Source organism: Coenobita brevimanus, chromosome 110 (assembly GCF_032717465.1).
Source record: "Coenobita brevimanus isolate Jiangsu-jjx chromosome 110, ASM3271746v2, whole genome shotgun sequence".
NCBI classification, from domain to species: domain Eukaryota; kingdom Metazoa; phylum Arthropoda; class Malacostraca; order Decapoda; family Coenobitidae; genus Coenobita; species Coenobita brevimanus.
The window spans coordinates 27,241,807-27,268,792 of NC_137063.1; the positions used below are offsets into that span (position 1 = coordinate 27,241,807).

Consider the following 26,986-nt stretch of genomic DNA (forward strand, 5'->3'; position numbering starts at 1 on the left):
GGTCTATAATTCAGGGGTTCTTCCCTGTTTCCTCCCTTATAAATTGGTACCACATTTGCCCTCTTCCATTCTTGAAGCATTTTCCCCTCTTTCAGAGAACACACAGTTAAACTGTGAATCTTGTCCACCAGTTGTTCTCTGCATTCCTTCAGTACCCAATTAAGAAATTCCATCTGGTCCTGGGGCTTTCCTTACATCCTGAGTTTCCAGTAATTTATGTACTTCCTGTACTTCCACTTTTATATCTTTTATCACTACATTTCTAGTTACTCCCTCTCCTTCCACAAACTCCTTTTCATTAGTGAAAACTGATTGGAAAAATTTGTTCATTATTTCAGCTTGCATTGCTGCATCTTTATAGACCTCTCCTTCTGCTTTCAGTTTGGTGATTGCTTCCTTTTGTTTCAATTTGCCTTTGACAAATTTATAAAACAGTTTGGGTTCATCCTCACATTTGTCTGTTATACCTTTTTCAAAATTCCTTTCTTCCTCTCTACATATTCTTGTGTATTCGTTTCTAGTTCTTTTATATTCTTCCGTTGTTTTGTTGTTTCCTCCCTTTCTCCAACTGTTCCACGTTGTGTCTCTCTCTTTTTTTTGCTATCATGCACCTTCTATTAAACCACTCCTTTTCCTGTTTTCTTTCCCCCTTACTCCTGGCACAAATTTTTCCACTCCCGAATTATAGAGGCCTAGAAAAATATCCCACTTTCTCTGTATCTCTCTTGTTTGTCTGAATTTTCTCCAATCTGCATTTTCAGAAAATTTTCTCCATCCTGTATAGTTTGCTTTCCCAAAGTGGTATCTGCCCTGCCTATAAAGCTCGTCTCTTGGCTCCACGTTCCCTTTTATCATCTGGAACTCAATGACCACATGATCACTTTTTCCAGTAGGACACGGATATTTCAAGGAATCTATTACATCGGGTTCTTTGGTGAACAGTAAGTCTAATCTTGCTGGTGTGTCCTCACCTCGGAACCGTGTCTCTTTTTTGACCCACTGCGTCATCACATTGTTCATTGTTATATTTAATAATATAGTGCCCCACGAATCTTCGCTGCCTCCTGAGTCCCATTCCTCCCAGTTCACCTCTTTACAATTGAAGTCACCCATTAAAATTATATTGTTGCTTTTCCCAGTATTTTTCTGTAAATAACTAGCCATGTCTGACAACATTTCCTGGTAATCATCATCACTCCATGCTCTTGTCTTGGGAGGAACATACACTACCACCATATCTCTTTTGCTGTTCTCTCCAGTTTCTAATTTCATATTTATCACTTTGACCCTGCTTTCTCCCATTTCCACGGTATCTACATTTATGTTGTTCTTCACTGCTATCATCACTCCTCCCATTTTTTCTTTTCTGTGACTTCTCCACAGTTTGTATTTACTATCTCCCATATGAACATCAATATCTTCTCTTAACTTAGTCTCTACAAAGCACATAACATCAGGTTCATGTACCTTCAAAAAATCGTTGATTTCTAGTCTTGCCGACATTTAACCAACAATGACCCCACATTACCTTGCTTGTGTATGTGTGTGTTTGGTAGGGGAGTGATGTTTATGGTTAGGCGTGGAATGTCACCAGATTCTACCTTTCTGTTTGTGGAAAGGATCAATGTAGATTTTGCTGGGGGCTATCCTGAGTTTGTTTGTAGTGAACCATTTGTGTAGTGTGTTGAGGTATGGTTGGAGGATGTGTGCAGCTGTATTTGCATTTTGGTGTGTACATGTACAGGTAGGTGTTGTCATCTCCATAGGAAGCTATGTGTATTTGTGGTGTGTGGGATATGGGTATGTCGTGTATGTATAGGTTAAAGAGTGTAGGAGAGAAAACAGATCCTTGAGGGATGCCGTTTGTTAAGTTTGTGATGTTTGATGACTGACCGGCAAATATTACATTTGCACATCTTCCTGCTAATAGTTTGCCAGCCATCTTTTTTTGTTTTTTTTGCCTTTTTGTATTGAATATGTTTGTGAGGTTATGGTGGGGGATGGCATCAAAAGTGTTGCTAATGTCTGGTGTGACTAGGAGTGTTCTGGGTGGTGGCCTAGCTGAATTGATGCCATCAAAAATTCTCTGTGTAAGGTCTGTAATAAGATTGTGGAGTGTAGCAGCCTAAAACCATGTTGTCATCGGGCTAGGGGGATGTGAGTTGTAACTATTTGTAATACCATTCATTCAGTGACTTTGGAGGGGGTGCAGAGGAGTGTATGTGGCGGTCTGAGCACGGTAACATGGGGTCATTGTTGAGTTTGGGGATAGTGATGCTTCCATGCTTCCAGATTTTGGGTATTATATCATGCGAGTAGCTGTAGTTTGATATGTTGGTGAGTGCTTATAGGCCTTGTAGTCCAAGGTGTTTAAGGTGTATGTTGCATATGTTGTCTAGGCCACTGAGTGCTTAAGGTGCTAATGATGTGCTTCATATGGTTGTAAGTGAAAGGTGGAAAGTCTTGGTCTGAGGGGAACTGTCTCTTACCTTTTATGGCAAGTTGGTTGTTGCAATTGGGGTGTAGATGGCTGACGTGTGAAAAGTGATTGATAGAGTGTTTGCTTGTTGTTTGTTTGAAGGTATGGTGTCTGTTGTTGTGATGACAGCATGTGATTGTGTATTGTTGCTATTGCAGAGTGTGATGCTTTTCAGTTTTTTGTAGAGAGTGCTGATGTTTGTTTTATGATCAAGTGTTTGGAGATAATTACTTGAATTTAGTGTTTCCAGCTCTGATATTTTATTTATTTGAGTGTTGAGTTCTTGTGTTTGTTGTACGGTGTCTTGTGTATGGGGTGTTGGGGAGTGTTGTAGTGTGTCGCATTGACTGATGAGGCCGTGAATTTCTGATGTGATGTTGGGATTGTCGGTCTTTCTGTTGCCTCTAGGGATGTGTCTTTTGATATCATTTTGATGAATTATATTGAAAGTGTGCACAGCAGTGTTGATGTTTGCAATGGGTGTATTGTGTAATGTTTCAGAGTGTTGTTCTGTTTCAGGTGTGAGAGCCTCCCAGTTGGCTGTCTTATAATTAGTGTATGTGTGTCTGTGGCCATCTGAGGTGATTCTGGTTTTGGTAGTGATGATAAAGAAAGTTAGACAGGGTGATAAAGAAGTAAGTTAGGGAGTGAAAGATAAAAATGGTATATTGGTAGTGGAAATGGGAGAAAAAGTGAGCTGATGGAGAGAACACTTTAAAGAATTGTTGCTCATCAAGAATGAAAGTAATGTGAGCATAAGTGGCTGGGGAATGGCTGGAAGGAGGAGGAGGAGGAGGGAGGTGAGAAGAAAGGAAAGGATCGGTCGGATGGAAGTAGTGGAAGCAATGAAGAAAGTCAAAAGAGCAAAAGCCCTAGGATGTGATGGAGTGTGTAGTGAAATGCTGAAGCATGAGGGAGAGATAGTACTAGAATGGATATGGAAGATGTGCTGATTAGTGTGGGAGGAAGGTAAGTCCCGGAGGGTGGAAGTCAGGTATAATTATTCCCCTGTATAAAGGAAAAGGGGAAAACGAAGTGTGTGGTAATCATAGGGGCATTTGTCTTCTTAGTGTAATAGAAAAGTATATGGTATGATACTTATTGACCAAGTTATGGAATTACCAGAGCAATTACTTGGAGAAGAGGGAGGTTTTGTGAAGGGAAGAGGTTGTGCAGATCAGATGATCAATCCTAGGTCTTTTGTGGAAATTTTTTTTTAGAAGGGAGAGAAGTATGTGTCCTTCATGGATTTGGAGAAAGCATATTACAGGGTGTATGTACAAGGAATGTAGAAAATACCAGTATTAAAGATATACGGAGTAAATGAGAAGGTGTTTAATGCTGTGGCAAGTATGTGTGAGAGTGCTAAGGATGCGGTGGATATGGATAGTGAACTGAGTGAATTTTTCTATTTGAGTTTTGGATTGAAACAGGGATGTGTCATGTCCCTATCATTGTTCAGTCTATTTATGGATGAAGTTATAAAAGAGGTACAAGGTAGGGCAGTGGATGTTGGAGTGACCCTAATGAGAGAGGGCAGTGTTTCGAAACTCCCTGTACTGTTGTTTGCTGATGATACTGTATTGTTAACTGAAGAGGAAGGAGAACTGCAAGGCTTGATGAATGAGTTTGGGAGTGTATGTAAGAATGGATTCTAAAGGTGATTGTAGGGAGGAGTAAAGTTATGGTCTTTGAGAGGAATGAAGTTGCTGAATATACAGTGAGGCTGGATGATGAGGAATTGGAAAATGTGCGTGTGTTTAAGTACAGTACTTGGGTAGTGTGATGAGTAATGGTGGAAGTTTGTAGGATGAAGTGCTTGAAAGGGTACAACAAGGAAGAATGGTTGCTGGCTCTTTGAAAGCAGTGATAAGGAACAGGGAGGTGAGCATGGAAATAAAAAAGTCACTGCATACCAGTATTGTTGATACCAGCTCTAATGTATGGAAGTAAAGCTTGGACCTTGTTGGAAGGACACAAGTCAGGAGTGAGAGCAGTGGAAATAATTTATTTGAGAGGTGTGTATGGAGTTACATGGAGAGACAAGACTGAAGAATGAGGCAGTGAAGTAGCACTGTGGCGTGGATGTGGATGTAATGGAAAGCGTTAGAAATACATTGAGGTGGTTGGCCATGTGGAGAGGATGGAGAGTGAGAGACTAACGAGGAGAGAGTATGCGAGTGAGGTGGAGGGGGGGAGAGGGAGAGGGAAGCCGAGGATGAGATGGAGGGATGGAGTGGAGAGGTATATGAAAGAGGGGTGTGTGAGCTGTGATCAAAGCAGTGAAGCAGCATTGGACAGGGCGACATTGTGGCGATTTGTTTGTGGCCACCCCTTACGGGATTAAGGCATCGGGCAATACAGTAATCCCTCCACTGTCCGACGTAACAGAGCCAAAGGCATGTCCGAAAAGTGGGTCCTTCCGGATAGTGGGCCCCTGCCTCCTGGACTGGTACTTAAGGACCCTAACCCAGCCTAACTTTGAAAGCCACATAAATAACTCGGTACCGGACATGCATAACACCTATTTAAACCTGTTTAAGACTCTGTTCACGCAGTGTGTCCAGGGATCTCGAAATGAGTGGATCTTGCATTTGGCTCTCTCTTGTATTTTGTTTTTCTCTTGGAGGGAACTCTTATTGCGGGTTCATGGTCTTTGGTTCCTTCTTCCTCGCATTAAAAAATAAAAAAAAATAAAAATAAATAAAGCATGAAATAAATGAAAAGGAACCAGAGAATGTGTAATTAGAAGTGGTTATGGAAAATATTTAAAAGTGTACAGGGTACTTACAGCACGTCTCTGGCCGCCTCCTTTTACGCTCTGGTAGTTGTGATAGTGCTCTTGAAGCACTTGCAGTAATCCAGTGTTGTGCAACAGTTAATTCTTTGCACTGTGAGTTATAATTGTTTAACATTGCACATTCTGCTCTTAATTGCTCCATGCCAGTTTCAATCACCACTTTGCACTCCACATGTAATCCTTTGCACTCCACACATACTCCTTTGCACTCTAAATTCTAATTTCTTAACACTGCACAACACTGTAAATTCCCATGTGGTCTAGTGACGAGATAATGCAGTTTATTCACTGTTTATTCACAAGAACGAGCACGTGCGGCATTCATTACAATAACCATCCACCCTTGATAATGGCTAGGCATTAACTGGGGACATGGTTGCCAGATCTTAGGTCGGGCACATTATCAAACTTCTCAATTTTCATTACCAAATTCAACTTTTCATTACCTGGGAGGAAGGTAGAGTGCCGGAGGATTGGAAGTCGGGTATAATTATTTCCCTTGTACAAAGGAAAAGGGGAAAAAGAAGTGTGTGGTAATCATAGGGGCATTTGTCTTCTTAGTATAATAGGAAAAGTGTATGGTAGGATACTTATTGACAGAGTTAGAGAAAGAACAGAGGAATTAGTAGGAGAAGAACAGGGAGGCTTTAGGAAGGGAAGAGGTTGTGTAGATCAGATATTCATTCTTAGGTCTTTAGTGGAAAAGTTTCTAGAGAAGGGAAAGTTGTATGCGGCTTTCATGGATTTGGAGAAAGCATATGACAGGGTGGATAGACAAGGATTGTGGAAAGTATTAAGAATATATGGAGTAGATGGAAAGTTTTTGAATGCTGTGAAGAGTATGTATGATGGTGCTAAGGCTGCAGTGTGTGTGGATGGTGAACTAAGTGAATTTTTCTCTTTGGAGGTTGGTTTGAAACAGGGATGTGTCATGTCTCCATGGTTGTTCAATCTGTTCATGGATGGGGTAATAAAAGAGGTACAAGGTAGGGTAGTGGATGTTGGAGTGGCCCTGGTGAGAGAGGATAGTGTTTGGAAACTCCCTGTACTGTTGTTTGCAGATGATACTGTGTTGTTGAGTGAAGATGAAGGGGAGCTGCAAGGCTTGGTGGATGAGTTTGGGAGAGTGTGCAAGAAACAGAAGCTAAAGGTGAATGTAGGGAAGAGTAAAGTGATGGTCTTTGAGAGAGGTGAAGTCAGTGAATGTACAGCGAGGTTGGATGGTGAGGAATTGGAAAATGTGAGTACGTTTAAGTACTTGGGTAGTGTGATGAGTAAGGATGGAGGTTTGGAGGGTGAAGTGCTTGAAAGGATACAGCAGGGAAGAAAGGTTGCTGGTTCTTTGAAAGCAGTGATAAGAAACAGGGACGTGAGCATGAAAGTGAAAAAGTTACTACAGGACAGTATTGTGATACCAACTGTAACGTATGGAAGTGAAGCTTGGGCGTTGCTGGAAGGACACAAGTGAAGAGTGAGAGCGGTGGAAATGAGTTATTTAAGAGAAGCCTGTGGAGTCACAAGGAGAGACAGGCTGACGAATGATGATATAAAGGAGCGTTGTGGTGTGGATGTGTATGTGATAGGAAGCGTTATGAGGAACACACTGAGGTGGTTTGGCCATGTGGAGAGGATGGAGGGTGAAAGACTGACGAAGAGGGTGTATGTGAGTGAGGTGGAGGTGGGAAGAGGGAGGGGGAGGCCGAGGTTGAGATGGAGGGATGGGGTGGAGAGGTATATGAGAGAGGGGGGTTGTGAGTTGGGAGCCGGGCAGTGAAATGGCGGGGGACAGGACGACGTGGAGGCGATTTGTTTGTGGCCATCCCGAACGGGATTGAGGCGTCTGGCAATAGATAGATAGATAGATTACCAAATTCTTAAAGGAAGCATTTATTCTTCACTAATTATATGTGCAAATGGAAATAATCACTCTCCTTATATTCAACAGCATGTTTATTTTTGCACTATGTATGCTACCATTTTAATCAGAGAGAGCAGACAGTCCACCATCTCCATTCTCTATATCTTCGTACATGTGAAAAATCTGTTTGGTAATGGATCGTGCTGATTCACTACCAAACGAACTTTTCAGTACCAAATGGGCCCACATTTGGTAATGAAAAATACCCCAAATGGCAACCCTGACTGGGGAGGGGGGAGGAAGGAAGGGTTGAAGGGGCTGTGGTGTAAACAGCTGTTCGGCGCCGCGCAGCAATTTCATGTTATGGGTGGGGAAAAATTTGGATTTTTTTTTTTCTTTCTTTTTTTGACCATTTTTGGGTTTCGAAGGTTCAGGCCCACAATGTCCGGTAAGTGGGGAGTGCGGAAAGTGGACGTCCAGTGAGTACAGGGATTACTGTAGATAGATAGATAGACATGTACAGTAATTCGTTTTCTATCTGCAGACTGCAACCCAAAGCCCTGATTGGTGATATCAAGAAGGCCTTGGCACACACCAACCCCGGGGTAAGAACGGCTGGCATCACCCTCTGTGGCACCATCTACCTCTACATGGGACCCACACTCAGGGTCTTCTTTGAGGATGAGAAGGCTTCTCTTTTACAGCTGATTGATGCAGAATTTGAAAGAGTAAGAGTTTGATACTGTGTAAAGCCTCATGAATCCAATGACATATTTCTTATTTTATTCTTGCTGCATTCAACACCTCATGCCTTCCATACTTTAGGGTATTCTTCATCTCTTCCAGTGTTACACTTTTTCAGCATACCACCAAAACGTGTCATACCACTGCTTTGTTTTCATTTTTTCCATTCTTCAACATTTCTGAATTTTCATTCCATCATCTCTTTATTTCACTTTCATTTGTTATTATTCTTCCAGTTTCATCTTTCACTGTTTTACTGTTTTTTTTTTTTTTTTACCCCATCCCTACATTTTCTTATTATTATTGTCATTGTCATCATGATGCCTTTGTTTCCTACCCATAGATGGAGGAAAGTAAGATCTAAGGGGTGGAGGGGAAGAGGGAGAACTAGTCAGGAAACATGCCCATTCACTCATCTTTCAGGTTCCTGGAATCCTCATTCCACCTCACGTGCATAACTGTCCACATATAAGGGCTTCATAATATCTATACTTATACGATAGTTAGTCCAGAGACTGTCAAGTTAACCCTGTGACTACCGTATGCAATTTCCGGTAGGTTCCTGAAAGAGTCCCTTTTTCCACCAGAAAAAGAAAGTACAGTGAAAGTCCTCCAGTCCAGCAACCAATAATCCGAAAATCCCAATACTCCTAATTTTTTAAGGTGAAATTTTTTGAATTTTTCTGGCCTTTTTTCGAATTTTTCATGGCTTTATTTAAGGATTAATCTGATTTGGACTTGTTCTTGGACTTTGATGTACCAGCTTGCAACTATTCATCTACACTTCTCTACATTTTCAGTGCATAAAACAATAACCAATATCATTTTAAGTGTTTATTTAATGATGGTGCACACTCACGATCACTAATTTCTGCTCAGGGGTGCTGTTTTCGTACCCCTATATATTCAAGGAAGACGGGAGGGGGGGGGGGAGGGACAAAACAAACTCCACCCACCTCTACCCTAGATCCCAACCCTCCTCCATACCCCTACTCAGCCCAGCTCCACACTCATCATTCTTAACTGGCAGTTACACTTCAAGCTAACCTCATACTTTACACTCATGTCACATTACTAATATACAAACATAAAACACTAGGATATGTAAAAAGAATAGAACTATCGACACCCTGCAGCAAGAAATTAATGCATTATAACATTGACAGTAAAACAAAAAAGTTAACAATGGCCGTCCCAGGCTGCTTGCATTGGGTGCATGTGTGTGTGTGTGTGTGTGTGTGTGTGCGCGTGTGTGTGTGTGCGCGTGTGTGTGTGTGCGCGCGCATGCGTTTGCGTGCAAAGCAGTACACTGAACACATGAGGCCTGTGGTTACTGTTGTTAACATTTATGTTTTACTGTCAATGTCATAATGCATTAACCCGCTGTGTGCCAGTGCCGTTTTAAAACGGTCTGACATAAATCCACGGCCAGTGCCAGTGCTGTTTTAAAATTATTCAAAATAAAAAAATTCACTGTGACCTCATTCTTCAAGATTCGCGGGTAAAAATTGGCAGGCATGTAAGGTAACTGTTCCTCTACCATGCTTCAGGCTGTCAAGGCCATACACTCACTTGCTGTCCTCCTCACGCTCGCTCTGCCTCACTCTGCTTGTGTGCCTCACCCAGTGCTGTACATAGTGAAGGCATTTTGTAAATATTTTCACGTAAGTGTAAGTTGTAAATATTTTCTTGTAAGTGTAAGGACTATATAGTTGTAAAAACCCTCTTGTAAGTGCCAGGACTGTACATAGTGAAGTCAGGTTGTACCTATCTTCAAGTTAGTGTAAGATAATGCATTCACAGTGAGAAAGACACGCAAATTGCGATAGATGTTGAAGTAATAAGTAATCAGAAAAGTGTACTGAACATTGCTATACCTTCCTAGCATAAGTACCCAAGTATACCTCACATAGAAAACGACTTTCTCTCACTTACGTGGTGAGCGTGAGAGAGCGGCTATACCTGTATACAAGTATGCAGGACCCAATAAAACCCATTTCTGAGCTTTGGTGAGCATTTTAATGGTGAAATTCGTTGTTTTCAAATAAAAATCTATCATTTTAGTCCCCCCAAAAAAAGTCGAAAAATGGCTGGCAGGGAGGCAACCCATAGGGCTAATAATAGCTGGCACGCGGCGGGTTAATTTCTCTCCGCAGCATGTTGATAGTTATATACTTTTAACATATCCTAGTGTTCTGTGTTTGTATTAGTAGTGGGACCAAGAGTGTTAAGCATCAATTCAGCTTGGGATGAAACTGCCAGTTAATAATGACAAGTGGGGGAGGTTGGGTAGGGGTATGGGGGAGGGTTGGGAGCTGGGATAGAAGAGGGTGGAACTTGTTTTGGCCCCCCGCCCCCCTCCTTTCTTTTCAGGGTGTGCAGGGATAGGAAGGGGGCACCCCTGTTCAGAAATTAGTGATCATGAATGTGCATATTGCTAACATTTTCAGGGGTCCCTCCCAATAGTCCAAAAAAGCCAGTAGTCTAAAAGACCCTCGATCCCCTGCCATTCGGATTACAGGACTTTTACTGTACCTGTTTTATATTTTCTTGGTATTTCCTAAGTTCACCTGACCATAAAGCTTCAATATATACCACATATACCACTAAAAATGCTTGGAAACTGTAAATAAGCTCAAAACTTATTGTTTTTTACTGAAAACATGTTTATATATATATATATATATATATACACGTATATATATATATATCCATCCATCATCCAGTCCTACATTGCCTCATGAGGAACGTAGGAGCCCGGGGCTAGGCAGTTGCTCCCGACATTTAAGATGAGAGTGATATATATATATATATATATATATATATATATATATATATACACACAGTAAAGCCTCAATATAACAAACTTCAATAGACCAGAATTCGCTTTTATCGGACTTGAGGAGCTACCGGACTAAATTCCTGTATATCGGAAAAAGTCCGATAAAGCCAGAAGCAGTCCGGACTGCCTGACCAGTTCAGCTGTGTTCACTAGAATAAGGTAAATAAAAGACATGTTTTTCAGTGTACAGTACAGTATTATTATATATATTATACCAACTGATTATTGTAGTGAAGGTATAACACAGTACAGTACCGCAGTGGTAGTCAAAACAGTTTAAAAACCATTGGTGCAATGTGGACTAATGTCTGATACGTTGGAGAAAGTCCGGATGTCACTTTTATCGGAATTTCGCATTTTTCGGAATGGCCTGGACCCCAATTAATCTGTTATAGTAAGGTGTTACTGTATATACAGTAAAACCTCGATATAACAGACTTCAATAGACTGGAATTCACTTTTATTGGACTCTAGGAGCTACCGGATTAATTTCTATATATCGGAAAAAGTCTGATAAAGCCAGAAGCAGTCCAGACTACCTGACCAGTTCAGCTATGTTCACCACAATAAGGTAAATAAGAGACATGTTTATCAGTGTACAATACAGTATTATTATATATGTTATAGCATTTGATTAATGTAGTGAAATTATGACACAGCACAGCACAGCACAGCACAGCACAGCATTGGTAGTCAAAACAGTTTAAAAACCGTTCATGTGATCCGGACTAATGTCTGATATATCGAACAAAGTCTAGATTAGGAGGGGGAAGTCCGGATGTCGCTTTTATCGGAATTTTGCATTTTTCGGTATGGTTTGGGCCCCAATTAGTCCGTTATAGTGAGGTCGTACTGTATATATATATATACAGTGGAATCTCAAATTTCGACCGTTTAGAATTTGATGAATCAAATTTCGATGCATTTTGGAGTGGTCTGCCTACCTTACTTTTCGATGCAAAGTCGTGTATTTCGATGCTCTCAGGGCCAGACTCCAACCAAAACAAGCAAAGATAATATTTTTGATGTGAACCAAAATGCTAGAAGTGAAGGAAAATTATAAGAAAAAATATAAGCCTAACGTAATATTGTATGTGACATGTGCTTTCAGGGCCAGACTCCAACCAAAACAAGCAAAGATAATATTTTTGATGTGAACCAAAATGCTGAAAGTGAAGGAAAATTATAAGGAAAAGTATGAGCCTAACCTAATATCGTATGTGACATGTGTCAAGAAGAGAATGAAAATCAACATCATTTATTCATACAGTACATGAAGCATATGATGATATGGTTCCAAGACAATTCACTGTCAAGTCAATTCGCCTGTCAGATAATTCCCCGTCAAAACATGGACGATTTCCCGTCAGGACAATTCGCACCCTGGATGATTCCCTGTCATTCTGTAAATATACTTATTATTAACTAATCAGTACCCTCAACCCCCTGCTATCACACGTTTAGCTATCACGTTTATCTGCTATCGCGCACACGTCAAATGCACAACCATACATGCTATCACGCACCCCAAGACCGCTATCACGCATCAAGTTTGAAGACAAGCTAAACGAAACTTATTCACACTGCACTTCAAAAGAGGTTTGCCGAGGATACGTTGGTTAATCGAAACGGTAACGTGGTAAAATTGCCGACGATACCACGGGCATTTGGAATGCATCTGATTCTCTGAACGGATTCCTGCCAAGCATATGACGGGCAAAACAGTGTGAACAAAACCCATTCGACTTGAAAGAATATATCGTATTACAGCATTGAAATTTATCCTAACTGAATATTTATTAATACCGTATTTTAGAATAAATATCAATCGTTTTGAAACCCATATAAAGAGTTAATGTTTCCTATGCCGAGAAAACTGTGATGTCGATAACGTAATCATGTGTTTACAACTGAGACAGGGCTCTGGCAACAGTATGAGGAACGTGTGTGATAGCGTGCAAGTTTTGTTCCACTTAAAACTTCTTCGGCCGTTCCTGATACGATGTTCCGTGTGATATCCCCTTTAACTGTGGACACTAAGAAATCATGGAGACAGCTAAAGAGATCTGGCAGCAATTAAGCCACTCCCAAGCCTCGGAACCCATCAAACCACCCAAGCCTTAAATCCTTATAAAAGTTTGATGGCCTTTTATGTTGTTTATTTATTCATTATACTTTTATTATTAATATAATAATGCATTATTTCATGTTGGAGGAGAGATTGGTAGGAAATCGCAGGCATAAAGTTAGAAAAATGGGCCACCGAAAAACCAATTAGAAATTTTCCCATTGATTGTTCAGTTCAGCTATCACGTATTCAGCTATCACGCGCGTTTCCTGTGACCAATTAGGCGCGATAGCAGGGGGTTGAGTGTACTTTAATAACTCAGAGATATAACGAGAAATTAGAGGAAGAGAATCAGTAGTAGAAATACTAAAACAAAATGAATTACAGGTGGTAGCAGATTCTGTACAGTAGGCAGCATACTGAAATGAAGAGAAGTACGGTCATTATGAATATAAGGAGCAACATAGAAATGAACAATAGAGACTGAGAGAAAAAATAGTCATGTTGTTTAAGGACAAGAGCTTCTGGATGGGAGTAGGCACCAACAACAACAAGCCATGTGCAAGGCGATGCTCTGTTGTCGGCGGCCATCTTGCGACTGTCCTGCCAGCAGACAGCCCTCTACAGCCAAGTGCTGCACTTTCTCCTGTTCCTTCCATATGTGGACATGCATTTCACTGCAATTTAGTTGTATGTATTTTAGTTGTATTTTCGTTGCAACTTACCTGTTTCAAGATGGCAAGCAAGAGTGGTTCTTCGGGTAGTAGTGGTAATGGATGAGAGCAGCCTGGCTTCTCAAAATCTTCGCAGCCAAAGGAGAAATGGCAATACAGGAAAGGGCAGAAATACACTAAGTATACACTTGCTGACAGTATGGCAATACAATGCAGAACTACAGTGACTTAACCACAGTTATAGTTTATAAAGTTTACAGGGGGTGTGGGCAAAAAATCATGATTTTAGGTAGTTAAATTCGGAGGCCCCGAACCCAAACTAATTTTTCCCATAAGAAGTTCAGTTTAAATTTTGATTATTTGAATTTTGCGGTGATTTTTAGGTACCTATGCCAATCGAAATTTGAGATTCCACTGTATGGGGGCGCTCACCATCCACTCACTCGATGTAATGCTGCTGTCGGGTGTCTGGCCTTTCCTCTCCTCCATCCTTCTTTCCTTCCATCCTCTTCTGTCTTCCTTTACTTCATTCTTTCCTTGTCCTTCTGCCCATGGGTAACTTTACACTTCCTCTTCTGTCTTCCATTCCTTCATTCTTTCCTTTTCCTTCTGCCTGTGGGTGACTCTATACTGAGTGACAAGCCAAATGGTTTCCTGTACACCAGGAAACCATTTACAACGCTGGGTGGTAACCATATAGCCAAATTTTGGCGCCTAGTGGTTTAGTGAGTAATTACTGCGCTCCAGTTGGATTGAGCCGGTGAAGGTTTATATCCAAGGGGTGGTTGGAGTTGATTGCTCATGTAATGCCACTCAGGGATGAGTGAGGCTGGTCACTCTCATCTTAAATTTCGGGACCAACTGCGTAGCCCCGGGCTCCTACGCTCCTCATGGGGCAATGTAGGATTGGATAATGGATGGATATATATATTGAAGGAACTTAAGGAAGCGAAGGAAAATCACGACAGGAGAACGGGGGAAGAAAAGACAGAGTTCTATTGGAGAGTTATGAATCAGAAAGTGAGGAAGTGGACCAAAGGAGAGGGGGCGAGAGAAGGACAGAATAAAAAATAGTGCAAAAAGATTGAAAATGGCATTTGCTAATATAGATGGTCTGATCCCAGCAAGGCTAGAAATAGACGATTTCTTTAGGGTAAGTGAGCCAGATAATATGTGCTTTGTAGAGACGAAGCTAAGAGAGAATATTGAAATCCAAATGGGAAAAGGGAAATTCAAACTATGGAAAAAAGAGAGGAAAAAAAAAGAAATGGGAGGAGGAGTGATGATAGCAGTGAAAATCAGCCTAAATGTGGATAATGTGGAACTGGGAGAAGGTATGGCTGAAGTGAAGAACATGGTAATAGTAACCAGAGGGAACGACAAGAGAGACATTGCAGTAGCATATGTCCCCCCAAGACAAGGGCATGGATTGAGGAGAAATATCAGGAGATGTTGTCAGACATGGTTAGATACCTGCAGAAAATGATTGAGGAAAGTAATAACATAATCATGATGGGGGACTACAATTGTAAAGAGGTAAACTTGGAAGAGTGGGACTTAGGAAGTAGTGAAGATTCTTGGGGCAGTATATTATTAAATGTGGCAATGGATAATGTAATGACCCAGTGGGTCAAAGAAGAGACAAGATTTAGGGAGGATGAGACACCAGCAAGACTAGATTTAATTCTAACCAAAGAACCTGATGCAACTGAGTCTCTGAAATATCTGTGTCCTATAGGAAGAAGTGACCATGTAGTGATGGAGTTCAAAACAAGAGAAGGAAATGGGGAGACAAGAGATGAACTCTACAGGCATGGAAGATACAGCTCTGGAAAAGCACACTTTACAGGATTTAGATAATTTTTCAAAGAAGCAGATTGGGGAGAATTTTGAGAAACAAGAGATCGAGAAGAAATGGGATATCTTCCTAGACTTGTATAATACGGATGTGGAAAAGTATGTGCCAAAAGTTAGTGGGAAAGAGAACTGGAGAAATGACTGGTTTAACAAAAGATGTATGATATCAAAAAAAGAAAGGGATAAGGCATGGAACAAATGGAGAAAGAGAAGTAATGGTAGAACAAAGGAAGAATATAAAAGGATTAGAAGACTTAGAGAGGAAGAAAGATGCTCCAGAAAAGGTATACTTAATGTATGTAAGGAAGAACCTGAATTGTTTTACAGGTTTGTTAGTGGCAAATTGGAACAAAAGGAAGGACTAAATGAGCTGGAAGTAGAAGGAGATGTCTTTAGCAATGTGATTATGCAACCTGAAGTAATGAACAAATGCCTCCAATCAGTCTTCACTATTGGAGGATGAGGGAGTGATTAGAATTGTAGCCTAGTGTTAAAAGATGTAAAGGTTGAAGTGCAAGAAGTATTCAGATTACTGGAAACTCAAGCTGTGAGGAAGGCCCCAGGACCAGATGGGATCTCTAATTGGATACTAATGGAATGCAGAGAACAAATGGCGGATAAGATATACGGTTTAATTGTGTGTTCTCTGGAAGAAGGGAAGGTGCTTTGGGAATTAATGTGGTACCAATTTATAAGGGAGGGAACAAGGAAGTACCCCTGAATTACAGACCAGTGTCCCTTGCTAGTGTGCTTGCAAAACTGTGCGAGAGATTCCTGAAAGACAGATGAATAAAATATCTGGATTGTTGAGCTTCTACTCAAAGGCGATAGGTGTGGTACAGGAGAGAAATAATTGGGTGGATTTTGTGTATTTAGATTTGGAGAAAGTCTTTGACAAGGTACTCCACAAGCGACTAATGTGGAAATTGGAACTCGTAGGAGGACTGAAGGGGAACCTGTAGAGCAGATGAGGGACCGCTTGAGAGACAGACAAATGAGGACAGTAATAAAAGACAGGATGTCTGGATGGAGGGCAGTAACAAGTGGAGCCCCATAGGACTCGATGTTGGTGCCTGTAATTTTTATGATGTTCGTAAACTATATGGTAGTTGGAATGAACAGTTATGCAAGTCTGTTTGCTGACGATGTGAAGATCATGAGGTGAGTAGAAGTTGAAGAAGACTGTAAAATGCTGCAGGAGGACCTGGACAGGATTCATGATTGGAGCCGGACATGGGAAATGAAATTCATTGCAAAAAAATGTAAAATATTGGAAATGGGCAAAAGTACCAAGAGACCATCACATTATTACGGGTGGCCATCCACATTCGCGAATTCAACTTTTGCGGGTCTCGCAGGTTCGCAGATTTCCCCTCTGGAGCCAAGATTCTATTTGCGGCTGCAAAGTGTAGCAGTGCGGACGCTTTCGGGTTATTTCACGCCAAACCAGGCCCGCACCAAAACACTAATTTGTTATTAAACTTTTTATGCAGTTGGTGTGTTGCCATTTATGATATTTTATGCTGCTTTCAGGTCCCAGGAATGGTTTATTAGGTACAGTATGTTCACACTTGCTCATAGGGGGTGATTTGCGGCTGTAGAGGTATTTATGGGAGGGTGCAGCAAACATTCATGGAAAACCTTCATTCGCGGGGGTCTGTGTCCCCTAACCCCCGCAAATGTGGAGGGCCACCTGTATTTGATTGGTAAGGAACAAATCACAAAAGCAGGAGAAGATAAGAGAAGGTCTTGGTAGTGCTGGGCCAGAAGAATTTGTCACTAAGAAACACATTAACAAGATAGGTAGAGAGACCTATAATCTCGTGAAAAACATAAGAGTAACATTTCATTACATGGATGAGGAGATGATGAAGAAATTGATATTGGCCATGATCCACCCCAGATTGGAATATGCAGCAGTAGTGTGGTCCCCACATAAAACGAAAGATATTAACAAGATCGAGAGAATACAAAGAACAGCAACCAAAATGGTCCCTAGCCTGGCTGATCCGTCGTACAGGGAAAGACTGAAAAAACTAGACGTGTCTTCCTTAGAAGAAGGAGAGAGAGGCGACGTGATTGCAGTGTTCAGGGCCAGGATGAGAGTAGAAAAAATTGACAAAAGATTTGTTTGTATGGGATGGGAGAGTAACAAGAGGACATGGGATGAAACTCAGAAAGCCAAGTTGCTTGAAGGATATCAAGAAATATAGTTTCCTGTATAGATGCATAGACCAGTGGAATAGCCTGGACAGAGAGATCATCCAGTCTGAAAACTTCAGCTTAATCCTGCATCATCCTTGAACATGCTTGGGATTTCATTCATTTGGGTCTTATCTTGGAAAGATCATATTACATCTCTTGTAAAATCTGCTTCCAAGAGATTAGGTGTGCTAAGTTGACTCCGTTCCTTCTTTACCCCTGCACAATTGTTGACTCTATACAGGGTTTTTATCTGCCCCTGTGTGGAGTACAACTCGCGTGTGTGGGGAGGCTCCCCACATACAGCTCTTCATAATAGGGTGGAGTCAAAGGCTTTTCTCCTCATTAACTCTCCTCCTCTTACAGGCCCCCTTCAACCTCTGTCTCTTCGCCGCACTGTTGCACCTTTATCTCTTTTCTGTCGCTACTTCAATGGTCATTGCTCCTCTGAACTGTCTGCTTGCATTTCTCCACCTCTACGACGGGCGCGTAGCACCCGTCTAGCAGGAAACTCTCATCCCTTTTCTGTTCAGCTCTCTAACGCGAGAGTTAACCGATACTCCCAGTCCTTCATTTATGCAACAGGTCAACTCTGGAACTGTCTCCCTCAGTCTGTATTTCCTGCTTCCTACAATCTCCAGTCTTTCAAACACGGTATGTCCAGGCATCTTGAAATGATCGGATCTTGAAATTGGCTCTCTCTTGTATTTTGTTTTTCTCTTGGAAGGAACACTTATTGTGGGCTTATGGCCTTTGGTTCCTTCTGCGTAGTATATATATATATATATATATATATATATATATATATATATATATATATATATATATATATATATATATATATATATATATATATATATACATATATATATATAAATATAGCCAACGGCCATGCCACATTGAGTACACCGCTTCCCGTCCGATAAGCGAAGTTAATCAACGTTGGGTCTATATATATATATATATATATAAATATATATATATAAATATATATATATAAATATATATATATATATATATATATATAAAATATATATATATATATATATATATATATATATATATATATGAATTATCGAGTAACAGAGATGGGACCCCATGAACATAGCTTATTTCATGTCACAACGAGGTAAAAAAAAACTAGGTAAATACACACACACACACACACACACACACACACACACACACACACACACGTCTTGGAAAGATGAGCCAGTGGCTAATGATCACTTCAATGTGAACAGTTAAATGGTCAGTCACCACCGGTACCGACTCGAGGCATACAACATGGAGGGAGCCAGGACCGTGATGGTGATGAAGATGACACTGTTGATGCCCGGCCAGCCACCATCAATGTCCAAGATATGGTGCCGCGGGTCAACATCAATGAGCAGCTCACCTCCGCTCTCTTCAGCGAGTTGGCTGATAAGAACTGGAAGGTGAGGGGATTAAAGTTTATTTTTTTTATTTTTTTTTTTTTTTAACAGCTTTTTCTCATTCACCTCAAATAAACATGATATGTGCAGGGAAAATGCAGCTGTCAGTGAAACACTTAGCTTGTTCAATTCACTGATTATTTTGTGATTATAGTATTATTATTATTATTATAATAAAAAGATGGAAGAGGAGCATAAGACAGTATTGATCAGTTGGGTCAAGGATTGTGTAGGTAAAGTTGAAAGTTGGAATACAAATGTGGGCGATTGTGTGTGTGTATGCACCAACGCAAGATCGTGCTAGAAGAGTGAGAGAAGAGTTCTGGACAAATGTGGAAGTGTGCATGGAAAAGTTTGGAAGGAATGAGTGTTTTTGATTGGTGATATGAATGGTAAAGTTGGGAATGTGAAGGTGGATGGAATAGTTGGTGAGTGGGGTGTGCCTGCTGAGATAGATGAGAATGGGAGTGCGTTAGTGGACATTTGTGCTGGGAGGGGGTTGGTGATAGCCAATACCCTCTTCAGGCATAAAATGATCTGCAGGTATACATGGCGAGTGATGAGAAGGGTGGGTGGTGAACTGAATGAAAGGAAGGCAATGATTGATTATGTGTGTGTGGATGAAAGGATGCGAAGATGTGTAAAGGATGCAAGAGTGTATAGAGGTTGGGGGAGTGGACTTTCTGACCACTACTTGGTGGTGGCCAGAACTAGGATTCAAGTAAGATGGAGGAATAGAAGAAGGGAAAGACGAGAGGAAGGAGTAGTTGCAAGGAGAGTGGAAAGGTTACAAGAGGATGAGAAAAAGGCAGAGTATAAGAGAGAAGTGGAGGAACGATTGGGCAAATATGAATTGGAGCAGATGGAAGACGTGGAAGGTGTGTGTAAGATATTTACAGAAGAAATATGTGCAGCATGTGATGTGATGTGTGGAAGGAAGAGAAGACGGAGGGGGGTGCAAGGAACAGCGTGGTGGACTGAAGAGGTGAAACAGGCTGTGGCACAAAAGAAGAAAGCATACAATGAATGGATGAGAAACAGGGGCGTGGAAGAAGTTGAGAGGCGGAAGAGAGAGTTATATGTGGAAAGAAAGAGAGAGGTGAAAAGATTAGTAAGAGAGAGTAAGAAGAGAGTGGATGAGGAATTTGGAAGGAATTTGAGTGTAAAGTGGAGGGACTGTAAGAAAATGTTCTGGAGAGAAGTGAAAAGAGTAAGACAGGGTGGAAGTGAAGTTAGCAGGGGAGTGAAAGATAAAAATGGTAGATTACTAGTGGAGAAGGGAGAAAAAGTGAACAGATGGAGAGAACACTTTAAGGAATTGTTGAACGTAGAGGATGGAAGTAATGCGAGTATAAGTGGCTGGGGAATGGTTGGGAGAAGGAGGGAGGTGAGAAGACAGGAAGAAATCAGTAGGATAGAAGTTGTGGAAGCAATGAAGAAAGTTAAATCGGGGAAAGCCCCAGGAATTGATGGAGTGTGTGGTGAAATGCTGAAGCATGGGGGAGAGATAGTAGTAGAATGGATGTGGAAGATGTGCAGATTGGCCTGGGAGGAAGGTAGAGTCCCGGAGGATTGGAAGTCAGGTATAATTATTCCCTTGTACAAAGGAAAAGGGGAAAAAGATGTGTGTGGTAATCATAGGGGCATTTGTCTTCTTAGTATAATAGGAAAAGTGTATGGTAGGATACTTATAGACTGAGTTAGAGAAAGAACAGAGAAATTAGTTGGAGAAGAACAGGGAGGCTTTAGGAAGGGAAGAGGTTGTGTAGTTCAGATATTCATTCTTAGATCTTTAGTGGAAAAGTTTCTAGAGAAGGGAAAGAAGTTGTATGCGGCTTTCATGGATTTCGAGAAAGCATATGACAGGGTGGATAGAAAAGGATTGTGGAAAGTGTTAAGAATATATGGAGTAGATGGGAAGTTGTTGAATGCTGTGAAGAGTATGTACGATGGTGCGAAGGCTGCAGTGCGTGTGGATGGTGAACTAAGTGAATTTTTCTCTTTGAAAGTTGGTTTGAAACAGGGATGTGTCATGTCTCCATGGTTGTTCAATCTGTACATGGATGGGGTAATAAAAGAGGTACAAGGTAGGGTAGTGGATGTTGGAGTGGCCCTGGTGAGAGAGGATAGTGTTTGGAAACTCCCTGTACTGTTGTTTGCAGATGATACTGTGTTGTTGAGTGAAGATGAAGGGGAGCTGCAAGGCTTGGTGGATGAGTTTGGGAGAGTGTGCAAGAAACGGAATCTAATGGTGAATGTAGGGAAGAGTAAAGTGATGGTCTTTGAGAGAGGTGAAGTTAGTAAATGTACAACGAGGTTGGATGGTGAGGAATTGGAAAATGTGAGTATATTTAAGTACTTGGGTAGTGTGATGAGTAAGGATGGAGGTTTGGAGGGTGAAGTGCTTGAAAGGATACAGCAGGGAAGAAAGGTTGCTGGTTCTTTGAAACCAGTGATAAGAAACAGGGAAGTGAGCATGGAAGTGAAAAAGTTACTACATGACAGTATTGTGATACCAACTCTAACATATGGAAGTGAAGCTTGGACATTGTTGGAAGGACACAAGTCAAGAGTGAGAGCAGTGGAAATGAGTTATTTAAGTGGAGCCTGTGGAGTCACGTGGAGAGACAGACTGACGAATGAGGATATAAAGGAGCGTTGTGGTGTTGATGTGGATGTGATAGGAAGCGTTATGAGGAACACACTGAGGTGGTTTGGCCATGTGGAGAGGATGGAGGGTGAAAGACTGACGAAGAGAGTGTATGTGAGTGAGGTGGAGGGGGGAAGAGGGAGGGGGAGGCCGAGGATGAGATGGAGGGGTGGGGTGGAGAGAGTGGGGTGTGAGTTGGGAGCAGGGCAGTGAAATGGCGGGGGGCAGGGTGCCTTGGAGGTGATTTGTTTGTGGCCACCCCAAACGGGATTGAGGCGTCTGGCAATAGATAGATAGATAGATTATTATTATTATTATTATTTATTATTATTACTATGATTATTGTTAATTTGCAGTGGGAGATATACCCAAGAACATGGAAGAGTAGGCACTGGTCCTGAGGATGACATAATGGGTTGTAATGGAGTACCAGGAGAAAATAATAATGGGAAGTGACTGAAGGATGGTGGTAGGTGGAGGCGACCATCATCCACTCACTTGATGTAGTGCTGCCTACTTCTTCGTTATCCTTTATCATTCTTTTTTTGTGCCTGCATTCCTCTCTTCGTATATTTCTCATCTTTCCTGTCACTTCTTATTGCTCTTCTTTCCTTTATAGGTGGCTTTACGTTGAGTGACAAGCCAAATGGTTTCCTGTAAACAAAGAAACCATTTACAACGGTGGGTGGTAACCATATGACCAACCCATACGTGCTCCCTACATTTCAGCAAGTGGGTTGGTGAAGGGTTAGTGCCTCTCCCCATAAAACCAATAACTCAAAGTCAAATGGCCACCCCTTACGGGATTATGGCGTCTGGCAATAGATAGATAGATAGACTGAAGGATATGTGTCAGGAAAAAAGGTTGTGCATTTGTAACTTGTATTTCAAACACAAAGATGCACATAAGTATACATTATAGAGGGAACAGAATCGTATTAAAAGGAGCCTGATTTATTATGTGCTTGTAGAGAGGTCGATGCTGGGAATGGTTGCTGATCCAAGGGCTGTAAGAGGACGATATGGAGGGCTGTTAGATCATATGATCGTGGTATGGAAGAACAAGCTGAGAGGGGTGAGGTGGACCAGGAGAGAGAGGAGAAGTCAGGGAGAAAGACTGAAAGTTGAGAAGCTGAGTATCAAAGAAATTGCAGATGATTACAGGACCAAAGTAGAGAAGGAGTTGGAATTACTGAATTGGAATGAAATGGAACTGGACAGCCTGTGGAATGCATATAGGGATTGCTTAGTTAGGAATGCTAATGCTGTGTGTGGTGTGGCAAGAGTAACAGCAAAGAATAAGGTATGGCATGGTGGGATGAGGAGGTAAAGAGAGCGGTGGAGGAAAAGAGGAAAGAACTGAATATATTGAGATCAAGAAGCACATAAAGAGACTAGTGAAAAGGAAAAATAAGGTAGTAAATGATGATCAAGGAAGAAAAAACGAATGGAGATTACTCTGAAAATGTGAAGTTATTCTGGAAAGAGATGCGGAAATGTATAAGTAACAACGGAAAGAAATGTGAAAGCATGAAGGATGTAAGTGGTAGATTATTAACCTAGGGGGATGAAGTAAGGTCCAGATGGAAGAAATATTTTGAAGCTGATGAATGGAAATAGAGAGAGCAGAGCCACTGTAAACATAAATGGTTTTGGGGGTGTGCAGAGAAGGAATGCAGTACCAGAAAATGTTACGCTCGTACAGGTGAAGAATGCTGTGAAGCGGCTGAGACATGGGAAAGCAACATGGGTTTATGAGGTTTATGAAGAGATGATTAAGTGTGGTGGAGAGTGCGGAATGAAGTGCTCGTTGGAGATATGTAAGAAGGCATGGATGAGTGAAACTGTGCCAGCAGAGTGGAAGAAACCTGTGATTGTACCCGTGTACAGAAATAAAGGTCAGCGACATGAATGCCAGAATTATAGTGGCATAAGTTTATTGAGTGTGGTAGGAAAGATATGGAAGATTTATAATAAAGTAAGAGAGTTATCAGAAGTCCTAGTGAGTGATGAACAGGGTTACTTTAGGAGTGGCAGAGGATGTGTGGATCAAATATTTAGAGTAAGACAGGTAGTGGAGAAAGCTTGTGAGAAGGACTATAAGGTGGTATGGCATTTATGGATCTGGGAAAAGCACACGACAAAGGAGACAGAGAAGAATTTTGGAAGGTTCTGCACACGTTCACTTTGCTCTCCATGGGACAGTGTAGGATTGGTTGATGAATGAATGAATGACCAGCCTCACTCATCCCTGAGTGGCATTACATAAGTAATAAACCCCAACCATCTCTTGGATATAAACCTTCGCCGGCTTAATCCGAGTGGAGTGCCGTAATTACCCATTAAACCACCAGGCACCATAATTTTGTTTTATGGTTACCATCCAGCGTAGTAAATGGTTTCCTGGTGTACAGGAAACCATTTGGCTTGTTATTCAGCTTAGAGTCACCCACAGGCAGAAGGAAGAGGAAAGAATGAAGGAAAGAAAGACTGAAGAGGATGGAAGGAAAGAAGGATGGAGGAGAGGAAAGGGCAGACACCCAAAAGCAGCGCTACTTCGAGTGAGTGGATGGTTAGTGCCCCCACTTACCACAAGCGCCACTTAAATGTCAGGACCAACTTGCCTAGCCTCGGGCTCCCATGCTCCTCATGGGGCAGTGTAGGATTGGATGATGAGTGAGCGAATGAATGTTATTATTAGATTATTATTATAATTTTTTTTAATTATAATTATTATTGTTATTGTTATTGCTGATGGGGAATGAGAACTTTCCGAACTATTTAGATGTGTCGTGTTGTGCTTTGAAAATGTAACATTAGTAAAGTGATGTATTTTGATAGAGAAAATAATTCTCATGATGATGTGCTGAGGAATGGAGAGACTTGAATTAGTGAGGGAGCCTTTAGTAACTGCATGTAATGATAGAGAAGAGAGGTAGATGTGCATTGTAATTGGAAAGTAGATTACTATAAAGAAGGATAGTGGCTAATACAGTGAACACCTGTAATGAAAATTCTGAGTGTGATATCAGTAAAAGGATTGCATTAAAGAGTTTTAGTGCCCAATTGCTAATATCTTATATGTCTAAAGTCTTGGGCAGATAACATACCCATTGACAGAAAATGGTGTTTCTCAGCCTTGCTGATCAATACTGTCATGACCTGTACAATACAGCAGGAACATGTATAGTTCAACAGCCTGCCTATGTCAGTCATGTGTGAGCCAGCCAGTACTATACACACTTGTATACATAGGTGATAATGTGATGAGTGTACATAAGAATTTAAGGTACAAGTGGTGTAACTTGGGTACAAAGTAACTTCCAGATTTTTAGGGTGGAATTTTAAGCACCAAATGTTTTCTTGTGTGCCATCATATGTGGGACAGGTACTCTGTCTTTGTTTTGTGTTGCTAAGAAAAATGGGAGTTTTGGGTAGTGGCCTGTAGTGTACTTGTTGTGATACTTGTTTTTTTGCAGTTTGTGTAATCTTTTGCCTTCCACCTTATAATGGGGCACAGGATACTGAAGTTGTACTGATCTTCTTACAGGTGAGAACTGAAGCACTACAGAAATTATCCAATATTTTATCTGAAGCTAAGTTCATCAAAGGTGACATTGGAGAGCTCCCAGCAGCTTTGTGTGCCAGAATGAATGATACTAACAAGAATCTGGCTTTAGAAGCAATTAAACTAACGGCGTGTGTGGCCACCGCTCTAGGACCTCACTGTAAGCCTCACACCAGGACCATTGTGCCAGGGATGCTTACTGCTATGGGAGATAGCAAGGTAAGTTAAAGTATTGTTTTTATTATGTATGATCTTCATTTGATTTTTACCTATCCATATGTTATGCCTGTGACCCCAGGAATCTCCCACAGGGGGTAGCCCTGACAGAAATCATCAGGCTACTCAGTCATTACACATTTTTTGTTGCGCTTGTAGTTATTGTTCTTCCATTGTCACCTGTTACCTGCAGATTTGTGTGCTTTATCTTTAGTGTAATTGGAAGTCATCGTTTTCCATTACCACAAATTAATTCCATTGCAGTGAGACAGATAGTGGAGAAGGCTTGTGAGAAGGACTCTAAGGTGTTTATGGCATTTATGAATTTAGTAAAAGCATACGACAGAGTAGACAGAGTAGACACATGTATGTGTAGATGATGAGCTGCTAGGTGCCGTTAGGAATTGTAATGATGGTTGTGAGGCATGTGTAAGGGTAAATGGGCATGTAGGTGAATGGTTCACAATCAAGTTGGGCATGAGACAAGGTTGTGTGATGTCCCCACAGTTGTTCAGTGTACGGGTATGGATGGGGTGATGAGAGAAGTAAAAACACGAGTAATGGAGAGAGGGATGGCATTAATAATGAATGATGGTGGATGGAATATTTTGAATTTGTTGTATGCTGATGATGAGTGCTACTTGCAAATACCGGACAAAAATTTGGTTGACAAGTGCAGAGTTTTGCTGATGTCTGTGTGCGTTGTGCCTTGAGAGTAAATACAGAAAAGAATAAAGTGATGGTAATCGAGAGAGAAGGCGACTCCCAGTGTGATGTTACAGTGAATGGAGAGAGACTGGAATTGGTGAGAGAGCTCAAATATCTGAGTTCAGTGATAGAAAAGAGAGGAAAATGTGCAAAGGAAGTGGAAACTAGAGTGACACAAGGAAGGAAAGTAGTTGGTGCTATGAAGGCCTTGATAAGAAACAGAGGCTTGAGTGTTGCAGCTGCACGAGGCTTACGTCTATCTATCTATCTATTGCCAGACGCCTCAATCCCGTTTGGGGTGGCCACAAACAAATCGCCTCCAAGTCGCCCTGTCCCCCGCCATTTCACTGCCCTGCTCCCAACTCACACCCCTCTCTCTCATATACCTCTCCACTCCGCCCCTCCATCTCATCCTCGGCCTCCTCCTCCCTCTTCCCCCCTCCACCTCACTCACATACACTCTCTTCGTCAGTCTTTCACCCTCCATCCTCTCCACATGGCCAGACCACCTCAGTGTGTTCCTCATAACACTTCCTATAACATCCACATCCACATCCACACCACAACGCTCCTTTATATCCTCATTCGTCAGCCTGTCTCTCCATGTGACTCCACAGGCTTCTCTTAAATAACTCATTTCCACTGTTCACACTCTTGACTTGTGTCCTTCCAACAACATCCAAGCTTCACTTCCATACGTTAGAGTTGGTATCACAATACTGTCATGTAGTAACTTTTTCACTTCCATGCTCACTTCCCTGTTTCTTATCACTGGTTTCAAAGAACCAGCAACCTTTCTTCCCTGCTGTACCCTTTCAAGCACTTCACCCTCCAAACCTCCATCCTTACTCATCACACTACCCAAGTACTTAAACGTACTCACA

At 41.4% G+C, this 26,986-nt stretch overlaps 1 protein-coding gene across 1 annotated transcript in view; it reads left to right on the top strand.

The window, feature by feature from the left end:
• Positions 1-26,986, top strand: part of msps (msps cytoskeleton-associated protein 5) — a 608,635-nt gene that overhangs the window by 222,593 nt on the left and 359,056 nt on the right. The window contains exons 15-17 of the mRNA XM_080286226.1: positions 7,682-7,865; positions 18,769-18,963; positions 25,161-25,397. Of these exons, the coding sequence (XP_080142352.1) occupies positions 7,682-7,865; positions 18,769-18,963; positions 25,161-25,397 (616 nt within the window). The remainder of the gene's footprint in view (positions 1-7,681; positions 7,866-18,768; positions 18,964-25,160; positions 25,398-26,986) is intronic.